The 13,192-nt window shown below is 44.3% G+C and overlaps 1 protein-coding gene across 3 annotated transcripts in view; it reads right to left on the reverse strand.

Moving 5' to 3' along the window:
• Positions 1-13,192, reverse strand: part of LOC144827080 (adenylate kinase isoenzyme 1-like) — a 555,995-nt gene that overhangs the window by 185,689 nt on the left and 357,114 nt on the right. For all 3 annotated transcript variants that reach the window (XM_078685529.1, XM_078685535.1, XM_078685541.1), the window contains 2 exons: positions 8,707-8,823; positions 6,981-7,172 (listed from right to left, as the gene is read on the reverse strand). In XM_078685529.1, coding sequence (XP_078541655.1) covers positions 6,981-7,172; positions 8,707-8,823 — 309 coding nt within the window. The remainder of the gene's footprint in view (positions 1-6,980; positions 7,173-8,706; positions 8,824-13,192) is intronic.

Here is a 13,192-nt window from a genome sequence, read left to right on the forward strand (position 1 = left end):
CAGTTAACAAACAATTGATCTGTCTTCCTTATCCCTTTTGTACTCTGTAAGTAGAACTTAAGTACTCTTTTAAGATCTAAGGAATGAAGCGACCGCTCAGCTGGGGTCGCTGGATCAGGGAAGAAAGATGGCAGGGAAATGGACTGATTGATGTGAAAATCAGACACCACCTTAGGGAGAAAAGATGGATGTGCTCTCAAGACTACTCTGTTAGCGCTTGTATCTCGCATACTCTGCGCGCTGATGTAATCGCTAATAGAAAAGCGGCCTTCCAAGATAAATGCTGCAAGGAAGCTCTGTGGATGGGCTCAAAGGGAGGGCCCATCAACTTAGACAACACCAGGTTCAACTCCCACGGAGGAGAAGGGTTTCTAACAGGGGGATACACTTTCTTTAACCCCTGTAAGAAGTCCTTGACCACCTGCATTTGGAAAAAGGAGGGCTGACCAGGTGACTTCCTATAAGCTGTAATGGCAGATAAATGCACTCTGATCGAAGCATATTTAAGACCAGATCTTGCTAGGTACAGAAGGTAAGGGAGAATAACATCCTCCTGTCCCTTCGTGGGATCAAAGTGATGCTCTCTACACCAAAGAAAAAACCTCTTCCATTTAAACGCATATGACGTTCTTGTGGATAGTCTTTTCGCTTCCTTTAAAATATGCATACAATCAGGAGGCAAATTTAAATTTCCGTATTGTAGGACTTCAGGAGCCATGCTGTCAAGTTCAGTGTGGATAGGTTGGGATGAAGAATCCTCCCTCCCATCTTGGACAGCAGGTCCGGCCTGCAAGGTAGTCTCCTGTGTGGAAGCACCGACAGATGTAGAAGGTCCGGGTACCACCAGGTTCCGAGCGAGCAGCCAGTGCCAGATGGTCTGAGACTCCAGGGAGAGTGGACGTGACCGACTTCCACCTTGCTTGTTCAGGTAGAACATGGTTGTCGTGTTGTCTGTCTGGACTAGGACTGAATCGGACTAGATCGCAGGCAGGAAAGCTTTCAGAGCTAGATGGACTGCCTGGAGTTCCAGCATGTTGATGTGGTAGGTCTGTTCTTTTGCCGACCACCGTCCTTGAATCTGAAGGCATCCCATGTGCGCGCCCCAGCCTTGCAGAGATGCGTCTGTCACCACCGATTGCACTGGTAGTGGTTGGTAAAAAGGGACTCCCACCATCAGATTCCGCTGCTGGGTCCACCATGATAGGGAGGATCTGGCCGCCTGAGAGAGAGAGATCTGATCCTCCCAGCGACCTGTCGACTGATCCCACTGATCCTCCAGAGTCTGCTGAAGAGGACGCATCCTCAGCCTGACGTTGGGAATTAGGAAGATGCAGGACGCCAAGGATCCTAGCAGGGATGCCGCCTGCCTGACTGTCGGATTCTGCGCTTGGAGCAGAAGCCTGCATCTGTGCTTCATGGAAGACAGTCTCTCCTTCGAAGGATACGCTCTTCCCACGCCTGTGTCCAGAACGGAGCCGAGATAGTGGATGGTCTGGGTGGGCTGCTGCACCGACTTGTCCATGTTGACATGCAGCCCGAGGTCGTGCAACTGCTGCAGGCAGAACTGGAAGTCGTGACTCACTTGCAGTGGGGAAGGACCTTTTAGCAGCCAGTCGTCCAAGTATGGATAGACGAAAAGTCCTTTTCGGTGAAGAAAAGCTGCCACCACTGCCATGCATTTGGTGAAGACTCGTGGAGCCGACTTCAGACCAAAGGGCAGAACCTTGTACTGATAATTTTTGTGACCAACCACAAACCGCAGGTATTTTCGATGTCGTTTTGTGATGGAGATGTGGAAGTACGCATCTTGGAGGTCCACCGAACACATCCAATCCCCTACTTGCAGATGTGGACATATTTGGTGAAGGGCCAAAGTGCAAAACCTTTCCTTCACTATGACTTTGTTCAGTAGTCGAAGGTCCAGAATTGGTCGAAACTTGCCCTCCTGATCTTTTTTGGGGACAAGAAAATATCTGGAGTAAACTCCTTTTCCTCTTTGGGAGGGTGGAACCTCCTCTATCACCTGCTTTTGGAGAAGAGCTCTCACCTCTTTTCGAAGCAGCTGTAATTGATGGGGACGAGACTTTTTTGGTGGAATGTCTTTCGGAAGCGCTCGGAAACGTAGCGCATATCCATTGCTCAGTATATTCAGCACCCAGCGATCTTTTGTGATGCTGGCCCACTCTGCTAGATGTTGAGAAGCACTTCCTCCCACTGGAGTGGGCAACAGAGGCGGAGGAAGCCACTGCTCAGGACTTCCCTCCTCTTGTCGTGGTAGAGGACTGCTGTTGGTGACCACCTCTACCTCTGTTGGACATTCCTCCACAAAACTGGGTCTTTCCACTGTTTCTTATTTTGGGACCACTGAGGGGTTTGAACCCACTGTTGAGGCCCTTTGCCACGGTTGGATTTGTAGCGGCGCTTAAATTCTTTTTCTTCTCCAGCCCAACTGCCTTGACCGTGTCCAACTCGGACTTCATCCTAGTCATCTCCTCGTCAGCGTGGGAGCTGAAGAAAGAAGAGCCGGAGAACAGGAGGTTCATGATCCTTTGTTGAGCGTCTGGCTTAAGTCCTGTTAACCGTAACCAGGACGATCTTCTGGTGCATACTCCATGCGCGTAAGAGTGTGCTGATAACACCGCGCCATCTGCCGCTGTGCTTATTGCTTGGTTAGCCACCAGAGATCCCTCTGTGACTATCTCTGTGAAATCCTTCTGGTCTTCCTTTGGGAGCTTGGCTTGGAAACGCTCCAAAGAGCCCCAGAGAGCCCTGTCATACCTGCCAAGCAACGCAGCCGCGCTGGAGACCTTAAGAGAAGCTGCAGCAGAAGTGCAGACCTTGCGACCCCACGAGTCCTGGGACCTGCTGTCCTTGTCTGGTGGAACAGAAGAAGTGGCCGAAACAGCTTGTGTCTTTTTCGCTGCTGCCACAATGACAGAGTCTGCAAGAGGGTCTGTCTTGACGAAGATTGGATCTGAGGTAGCCGGCTTGTATTTTTTCCAGAGACGAGCCGGAACCGCCTTAATGGTCGCTGGAGTTAAAAACGTGTCCATGACTAGGTCAAGGATCCCAGGAACCAGTGGCAGCAGAGGTCGAGATTCTGTCTTCTTATGGAGAGTTTCAAAGTCTTGACTTGCGGGACAGACATCTCAATATTAAGCTTTTGAGCACCTCTTTGCAGAACCTCATGGTAGGTGGCAATATCATCTATGGGAGAGACCCTGGTAGTCGGGCTGTCCGATAGTGTGGGAGAGTAATCTCTCATGGAGGATCGGGTGGAGGAAGACGAGGACGTAGATGGTGTTCTCCTACACCGTCCATGTTCAGAAATCCTCCCTTCTCTCGATCTCCGAGGGCGGTCCTCGCATCTCGGAGAGCGAGACCTGTGGCGCCTTGTCTCTGGAGACCTCTCCTGTCTGTGTCTAGGAGGGCTCGCTCTGTCTGCTTCGTCCACTAGTCTCTGCAAAGGAGACCTATGCACAGAGCTGGCATATTCCTGCATTCGCCTTGCTGCTCCAGAGTCCTTCCAGTGACTTGCAGGGAGGTACCATCTTGGGGACAACTGAGTCGCAGCAGGGGCCCCCTTTGATCGTGAAGGAGACTTACGAACGCGGGAAGCAGGTTCCGGAGTGGGCGACTTTGTATATGCCCTCCTGTAAGAGTGAGGAGACGAATGTCGTGACGCCGACTCTGTCACCAGGACCACTGAGTCCCCAGATCTCACCGAGGCCTGTCGAACGCATTTTGGACGCCAATCTAGGCTCCTGCCGTCCTCTCGACGTAGAACGCATCCTCAACGTCGATCGGTGCCGATGAGACGCAGGTAAGTGCTCTCTCGATGTCGAACGGCGATGAGAAGCCGACGACGGAGAATGCCTCTCCTTTGACGCCGAATGTCTTCTAGATGACGGCGGAGCTGGATCCAGTCTCAACGTCGAAGGTCTTCGAGACGACGGCGGAGGGGTTTGCCTCGCCCTCGACGCCGAACGCCGTCGATACGACGACGGAGACTTCAACCTCGAAACCGATCGTCGCACGGTTGACGACGGCGGAGGGTCTCTGCTCCTCGACGCCGATCGTCGCCGGGTTGACGATGGCGGAGGAGTCTTATCTCTCGACGCCGATCGTCGCCGGGTTGACGACGGAGGAGGAGTCTTGTCTCTCGACGCTGGGTTGACGACGGCGGAGGAGTCTTGTCTCTCGATGCCGATCGCCGCCGGGTTGACGACGGCGGAGGATGAATCTTCGACATTGACGACATACCTTTTCTTGGCAGCGAGCCCGCTGTCGAGGGTCTTTTCTTCGATAAATGACCCCTTTGAAGATCTTTTTTCAGCACAGAGCCCGACGCTGAAGCTGAAGGACACGAGGACTTACTTCTAGAAGATGTTCTAGCCCTCTTGGAGCCCTTCTTGACTGGAGATCTTCCTCTTGACAGGCTATAGATACGAATTCGCTCTCTGTCTTTCAAAGTTCTGCTGGTCAGGAGCTGACAGTGAGAGCAGGCCTTTGGGTCATGGTCTTCCGGGAGACAAAGAATACAGACTTCATGAGAGTCTGTTTTGGCCTTCTTATGACCACAAGTAGGGCAAGAGTCAAAAAGAGACGGCATTTTAAGGAGTTAAAAATGCCTTAATCTGTCGAAAATGGACAGTCTCTTACTTCTTAAGATGTAAAACGTAGAAGTAAAGAGAAAAAGTTGTTAAAAGTGAAAAGATTTTTCTGAAGAAATCAGAAAAGAGTGGAGCTGTGTTGCCAGGATCCTTCCAGAAGGAGCCGGAAAGAACAACTGACCTAACTGTCACCCCTGAGGCATGATGGGAAGCTGGGGGTCAGGAGTGCCTTAAAGGCACGGTGTCAGTTTATTGCATGCAGCTACAGGTTAGCTTTTCAGTCTTTTTAGACTGTTTGTTTGCAACGCAGCCTGGGAGCTTCCTATGCTTTCAGTGTTTTATAAGAATTTCTACTGTTAACTGAGCATTAAAACAGTTCCAAAACAAACTTTATTGTTGTTTCTCAGGTTTCTAATGCATGTTATTCATGTATGGTGGAAATTCTTTACAGCATGATTCAGCTCTTGTGTTTATTAGGCTGCAATTGCTTATATATATATATGTATATATATATGGTTATATATATGTGGGGCACACATAATATAGTGTTTCCGAGGTCCCGCGCATGGGCGGGAATATTCTAATGCTTATGACTATTGATGTGGATCCCCTGGAAGAGAAGGCTGTTATATTAGCAGCTACTTGCATCTTCCCCAAACAAGAGAAGTGTCTAAGGTGAGAGGTCACAGAAGCAACCTCAGTAATTGAGTAGAGAGTGAAACACCCCATAATAAGCAGCTTTGATTGGGAACACCCTAATATAACAAACTGCAGAAATCTAAGAAAACGGCCCGAGAAAGGACACAGGATTTGTTCCCTCAATGACCAGACAAAGGGTAAAAAACAAACTGGATAGGTTACAAAGACTAAATTATTAAATGAAGATCTTAATACTGCAATATTAAATAAATAACAAGGATTCCCAGTCGGACAGAGAGAAATTTAAAAAGTGTGTGCCTCTCTAAAGATCCAACACCTGATATGAGCTAGTCACACTGGTGTCGAAGATAAAAGGACGATTCTTTAAAGAGGGCAGTCAAGAGCAACACTTCCTGATTTAGTTCCCAGTATTATAAGAGGGTGCTACTCAGAGGTGGGGAAGGAGGGGGACATGAGCTTGTCGTTTCTTTGCTTATAGTGGGAAGTATATTCCTCCTTGCCCAAACTGAGGAAGCTTGAGTGTTTCTTCTCCATGAGGGCAGATGGCTGAACATTTCCTTTCACTAAAGTAGAGTAGGTATGGTGTTCTGTAGCTGATGACATTCTATGATTTCTCAGTTTTTAAGTCATTAGGTCATTTTGATGCAGAGTACAAGAGGAGCATAACCCTTTCCCCATGTGAAGGAAGGATGTTGTTTAGATGCTGATGAGAGGAGCCTGCCGATTCTTACTCCACAGGAAAATAGACTGCACTTTGAGGCTTCGGTGAGAAGCTTCCTTTCCCATGTGAGACTATGTGTCCTGAATGATTCACGAGTGGGAGAACTTAACTCTTCCTGCCCTGAGTGAGCATAGAGACTTACTCAGTAGCTGTGGACAGGAGCTAGACTAGAGGTTCCAATGTAGGTAAATGAGGGGCAGGTTCACATTAGATTTTCAGAATGACCACATCATTTAAAGACAATGATTTTAAATAAAACCCATTTACATGGTATGTGGGCATCCTGAAAATGGGTATGTTTCTTTCCCTCCTGGACCTACACTTCACACTTATGCTCTAGACCGTTGTGATAGCAAGCAGAATGCCACATTAAGAATGAAGACATGGGCAAATATGGGTAAAGGTGGTCCTCAGTGCCTTATGATAGTAGACATTTAGCTTGTTCATCTCTGCAAAAGGGCTTGAGTGCACCTCTGTGGCTCAGGCTAGGAGGAAATTTGACTCTTTCATAGTAGGGCAAGAAGGCTGCGCTGTGGCTAAGACACGAGCGGCTTTCCTATTCTTAACAGTGTACAGAGGGTCCAGGATGTGGCTAAGGACAAGAGAAGCTTGGCTCGTCTCATGTTCATCTCTGTGCTCTAATGATCATAAGAGTCCTCAAAAGCCCCACAAATGAGAATGACCACTTTTATTTTAGATCCCAATTCCCTAAAAGGAATATAAGCAATAAGAGTAGCACACGTCTTACACTACTGGGATTTTGTGGTTAACACTGAATTTGTAATATCTTACCAAATTCTAGAAGCAGTAGTTATTCCTCATCAGCATGTGTTAGATGTTTTAGCTCAGGGAATGTGAATATATTGCTGTCTGGCTTTCCCCATTGGAACTGCTTAGGCTGGAGATGACACCTCCTCTCTACACTGAGGGTCTGTTTCCAAGCTAGTTTTGGGTTCCTCACAGTGGAGCATGTCTTAACAATTTACCTTTCTAATTAGCTTTTTCCTGCTGTAGAAATCAATGATGGGCTCGTCTGTCTTGAAGTATGATTCCATTCTTCTTTTGATTGCCTCTTCGTTGTCATCGAACCTGTGACTGGTCTGTCCTCGTATAACAAGGCGCTTCACCATAGTTTCTGCTGAACATTCAAACACCAACACAAGGCTGGGATGGCCAATCTAAATAAGCAAGAGGTATAGCATTGGTGGAAAAATTATACATCACAACAAAGATCAAAAATTGTGGCAAAGGTATTTTGAAATAAAAACGTATATTTTTTCAACAAGTAACAAATCTAATTAGACCAGAAGACATGCTTCTCCTCAGTGCTTAATTTGAGCCGGTGGATGCAGGTGGGGCCCATCAGCATTCTCTTTTTGGGACTGACACTCATTTTTTTTCATCAGATTTTGACCCAGAGTAAGAGGGAGAAAAATACACAAGGATGAAAGGCGGAGAAATGAAAAATTGAAAAAACATAAGCAAGGGAGAAATAAGGGATAACAAAGAACCCACAAGAGTGAGATGAAACAGCAGGGAGAGTCTTGTGGTCACTTAAAGAGTAATGAGGTGAAGCAGCCTTGATATTCGCTACGTCGATATTCAATGGTTTTGGCCGCAGGCTTCAAAGCAAAGCTTCAGACCCCAATAATATAGGTTGTTTTTTTAATTAGGCACTGCCTTTCCTCTCCTGACCAGCACCCCACTGTTTTTGTCTATATAGACGACTACACTGGCCAAATGTGACTATAGAATCACCTCAGTTTTCAAGTTCAAATCATTTGATGCAAAGGGGCTATCTCACAGACGCTTGTGTTCCATGATGAACTGTGAAGACACCCCAAACCCAATGGCCAAGAATGCATCGGTTTATGATGTAGATAACGCAAACAAATGCGGATTAAGATGAGAGTAATTGTATGATGTTTGACAGATGACAGGGGGCTCATAAAGGTTTTCAGTTATTGTGCCAGAGATATTCATTCAATATACAAGTCAAGTCAAGTCAAATAATCTTTATTTCGGTTGTAGACCATAAAAGATACATACATACAATCAATATCATTACTAATATTTACAACTCTCAAAAATAGGAACACAATACAGTTATCATTCAATACGTAAAAATTAAAAAAATTAAGAAATATAAAATTTTTAAATAGGACACAGGTTTGCAATTCTTGATTGGTATCTGGGAGGTGAACATATATAAAAAAAGATTTTTCATAAAAAGGATCTTCTCCTGCGCCACATAGCATCGATGAAGCGAGAAACAGAGAACACAAGAGGAGTAGAGGTGTTACGTTTAAGTATTCTGAGGGCCTCATTATGATATCTAAACACCATATTTCTGCAAAGTTGGACAAGCCAACGTTGCTGTAGGGATTTATACTTTGGGCAGAAGAAGAAAACATGGGACTCAGTCTCTTCCTTGGCCCCACAAGCCGGACATTCTACTGACTTGTTGGATGACCATTTATAGGAGAAGACCCTAAGCGGGAATGTGCCATAATAAAGTTTTCTCGCTGCACTGGGTAGTTCCTCGTCTAGGACCGGCTCCACTTTATATTCGTCTTTTATATTAAAAAACTGAAGGGTAAGTGAACCCAGGCCAGAATTACTAAGAGTATCCGTGATTTTCAGTTATTGTGCCAGAGATATTCATTCAATATACAGCTATCGAGTAAGCTCAGAGAAAGTGAGTGTACTTACCATTCTTTCAAACTCTTGAGCCTGGCCGACTTCTCTGGGGAACCCATCTACCAGGAAACCTTTTGAGGCCTCAGCTTTAGTTAGTAGGGCATCTTTGAGCACAGTCATGACGATATCCTGTACAACATGAAAATATTAAATTGCAGTGAATGCCTTCTCTCGAAACCAAACCCCGTCCCTAAATACTGTAGGACTGACAAATTGTGTGCCATGCTGCAGCTTTGTCCTTTGTCAGTCTGGGGTTAAAGAACAGGTTACTTGCTGTTGTTCAACATAATGAAATATTCATAAATGTTATAAAGAATAAATATTTCAACCCTGCTATGTAAGATGCCGGAACACCTGTTCCAAAGAGAAACTGCACAGACAAAATAAAGATTTTACATAATATAATGTTGCCTATCTAAAACAAGTTGCGACTTTAATTGGAAGAAAAAATAAATAAATGATAACCCTCATTTATTAACATTTGTTAATATTTTCAATTAATAAGGAAACGTCAGTTGTGTGACTAAATAGGGAGCATCCTCACCAACAAAGAATGTACAACTGTCAGTTTAAAGATGCTGGCTGCTTCATTATTACAGGATGCATTGTAGTGCGGGAGTACAGTCGTTTTTTTTTTATCTCAGTGGAGAAGCAATTGGAAAAACTAATTTAATTTGGCCTTTACATCCATTTTTAGGTCTCGCCTAGCGTTGCAGCACATGCGCTGCCCGCTCTGCAAGATCTATTGTCGTCGAGTTGATTTCGGAAGTGGAGTGGAAGCTCCGCCCATGCTTTTGATTGGCTTGTGTCACACTTTATGCTAAACCCTCGCTTTTGATTTGGAGTGAAGATTGTTTGTTCCCGCCCTGTCTCCTTTTGGCCCCCGCCCACCCGGACTGGATATTTTGCTTGGGCACGGCGTCTCTTTTGCTTGCGCACAGCGTCCCTTCCGCCTTGCTGCACGCTCGCAGACAGTAAACCCTGGACGGTGGCAAGACATGCCATCTTTAAACCATTAAGCACAAAACAGGTAATAAATATAGATAAAAGGGCTGCCGACTTTGTAACTGGGGAACCGGGTTCGAGTCCCGACGTCGGCTCACATTCCGGTAATTCTGGGCACGTCCTTTTATATCCCCGTGCTTAAAAAAATGAACGTGACCTTGAGTAATATAACTGGTGCTCGTGAAAAGTGTTCCAGCGCCCTTTGGCTGAGTTTGCGATATATGAAAATACAAAAAACAATGCAGGAGTGTTCTGAAACAATGCCTTGAAATGCTGTACGCAGTTACATCTTAGAAAACATGCATCAGTTGTCACTTGTAGAATTTTGGCCCTCATGCCAACATTTTGGATTTGCTGCCAACCTGGTTTGCCTGCCTTATCCCTGCCCCAGGCGCGGATCTAAATGTTTTAATGATTGCCCTATTTTTCACAAAGGGAATAAGTACTGCCATTGATTATTTCCTGGCCTGGAAAAAGGATTTTGTCTTTAAAATAAGCAAAACTACGTTTTACTGGACAAGGTTCTAGGGGCCCGATGTAGGTCGCCAAATACCGGTCGGTAACGGCCGATTTCGGCCGTTACCGACCGGTATTTGAGGATGGAGATGTAGGGGCATGTAAAAATACAGAATCTGTAATTTTACCGATTCTGTAAAATACCGAATCGGTAAAATTACCGATTCTGTATTTTGACATGTAGGTAGCACTGCAATCAGTGCTACAGGGGTCTAAGAATTCGTTGTTTATCACCAACTAGAAGTTGGTGGTAAATAATGAAAACCCCTTAAAAAGCATTTTTTTGCTTTTTAAACAGTGCCATGTTGTAGATATACATGCCCTAAGGGCATTTATGTCTGCAACATGTGCACCCATGCACAATTGAGGGGTGCAACAGGGTGTCAAAGTGACACCCTGCCACCCTTCAATGTTTCCCCCAACTACCAAATCGGTATTTACCGATTCGGTAATTGACATTCATTCCTATGGGCCTACAGGCCCATAGGAATGCATGGCAATTACCGAATCGGTAAATACCGATTGGGTAATTACAGAATCATACCGATTCGGAAATGAAATTGGTAAAATTACCTAAATCCCGATTGCCAGTTCTTAAATACCGAATCGGTATGATTCGGTATTTAAGAATTGGTAATCTGGGATTACCTACATCGGGCCCTAAGTATACTGGTTACAGGGAGTCCCGAAGATGAAGTCATGAAATGTTTCAATGTTTGATGGTCTAGTCAACACCAGGAAGCACTTCCCTACAAAAATGAGAACGGTCTCTGGTCGTAAGAAAACAAGTGTCACTGGGTCAGTGATGCTATCAGGAAATCTAAAACAAGCATTTGCAATGCAATAGGTCTCAATTTACACAGGATTAAGCTATTGGCATTGTACATGACAGTGCCTTTTATTTATGTTTTAAAAACAAAAAAATAAAAAGCATTGTCATTTACAATGTCAATAGCTCAAACTCGCGTAAATGCGAGACCTATTGCATTGCAAACTCTTGTTCTTTATTATATAGATCAGGACATTTTTCATCTGCATTCAACGTTCTATCTTTATATTAAAATCTTTTATCTTTAGAGATACCATTTACTCTTCGTAAAATCTTCCATACAGCCTCTAGATTGTTATTTTTACAAGATCTCATCTCATGGGGAAAGAGTATCAAGAGAATTTAATGATACCATTACTGTGACCCTTTACGATGGCTAGTTGATCATGAGTGGGGGAAATGAGTGCATCACTTGCTTGCCATTGCATGTGCTGAGGTCGTTTTTAATATCGAGAAAGCAATATTGAGATACCTTAATATCATAGCCTAAATATTGAGAACCAACAGCCAGATGCATCAAGCTAAAAACCGGTCGCAAAGGGGCAGATTCTCAGAATCTGCCCCTTTGCGACCGGTATTTTTGCATTTGGGATGCATCATCCCAAATGCAAAAATCGCAAATAGAGAATTTGCTAAATTGCGATTGTTTGCATTTAAGGAATCTCAAATTGCGATTCCTTAAATGCAATGCATGAAAGTTTCAAAAATAGCGAATTCGCTAATAGGGCACGCAAATTACTACGAAGTACAACTTCATGGTAATTTGCAAAAACTTTGAAAAATGCACTGAAGTGCATTTTTCAAAGTTTCATGTTGCGCACACACATGCCCTATGCCATGTGTGTGCGCAACATATGTGTACAGATCACATTCAGGGGTGCAACAGGGTGTCCTTTGGACACCCCTGCACCCTTGAAATCGCAATCTCAATTTGCGAATCGCTAATTGCGATTCGCAAATTGAGATTGTCTTCCCAATCATTCCTATGGGCCTCTAGGCCCATAGGAATGAATGGGGATGTATTCCTTAATTGCGACTCGCAATTTGCGAGTCGCAATTAAAGAATTCTAAGAAATCGCTATTTTGTAAGCGATTTCTTCATGCATAGCATTTTGCTATTCCTTATTAGCGAATCCTTATTTTTCGCTAATAAGGAATCGCAAAATGGATGCTTGATGCATCTGGCTGCAAATATCCAGGAAATAAGTGTATATATATAAATATTGATTTGTTGTTCTTAACTCCACATCAACGTACCTTGATGATATACATTAGGTACAGACAATCTATACAAACTGACATGTTAATATTTTGCTAAGGTACAGTCCCAACGATGAGAGAGCCTCAAATGTAACCTTTAGAAAACAATTGCATTTGAGATCTTACATATGTAAGCCACTTTGTGAATTCTCTGCTGAAAAGGCTATTCAGTCAGTGTACTTGGCACAGATATCCAGGCTTCAAGGTCTATGGAAGCCTCATTCTCATTAGAACTCTCATTGAGGAATCCTTTTGGGACGGACATTAAATCTGCCTTCTCACAAGGCAATGTGTATGCATATTTCTCTGTGCACAAGCACAGTAAACTCAAGAAGGCATTACTAAAATCCCCCTTCAATGATAAAAGTACCACTGAACAGCTAGATAGACCCACATCTAAGACAAAGATTCTGGACACAATTATCTCCATTACTAGAACTTTAGCCCTGCAATGCCTTGAGAAAGTTTTCAAAGGAATGATTCTGAATATAGAGCAGATTCTCAGGCCATGTTTTCATAGCATATGGTACTCTCTATCTCTATTCACAGCTGAAGCACACCTTTCCAAAGAATACGGTCCTGAATCAGTAGCACTCCATCCTCACAATACTCCAGAGTCAAAAAAAGTATGCTATGTTAATGCCAGCTGTCTTGTGAATAGCAGTAACATTTACTCTCTCCCACTCCGTCTAAAGGGCATTCAACACTCTTTATGCTCTGAGAAGTCCTACTGTTTAATTTGCAGTGACAGCTGATACTGAATAAGGAATATGATTTGGCGTATATTGCAACAACTATTCTTCAGTTTGGACAAAAATGTTCTTTAATATGAGGTGCTCAGGAGGACTGCACTAATGTTGTAGTTTGCTACTTTCACAACGGAGTTAA

This window comes from Lissotriton helveticus, chromosome 1_1, assembly GCF_964261635.1.
Source record: "Lissotriton helveticus chromosome 1_1, aLisHel1.1, whole genome shotgun sequence".
Lineage (NCBI taxonomy): Eukaryota > Metazoa > Chordata > Amphibia > Caudata > Salamandridae > Lissotriton > Lissotriton helveticus.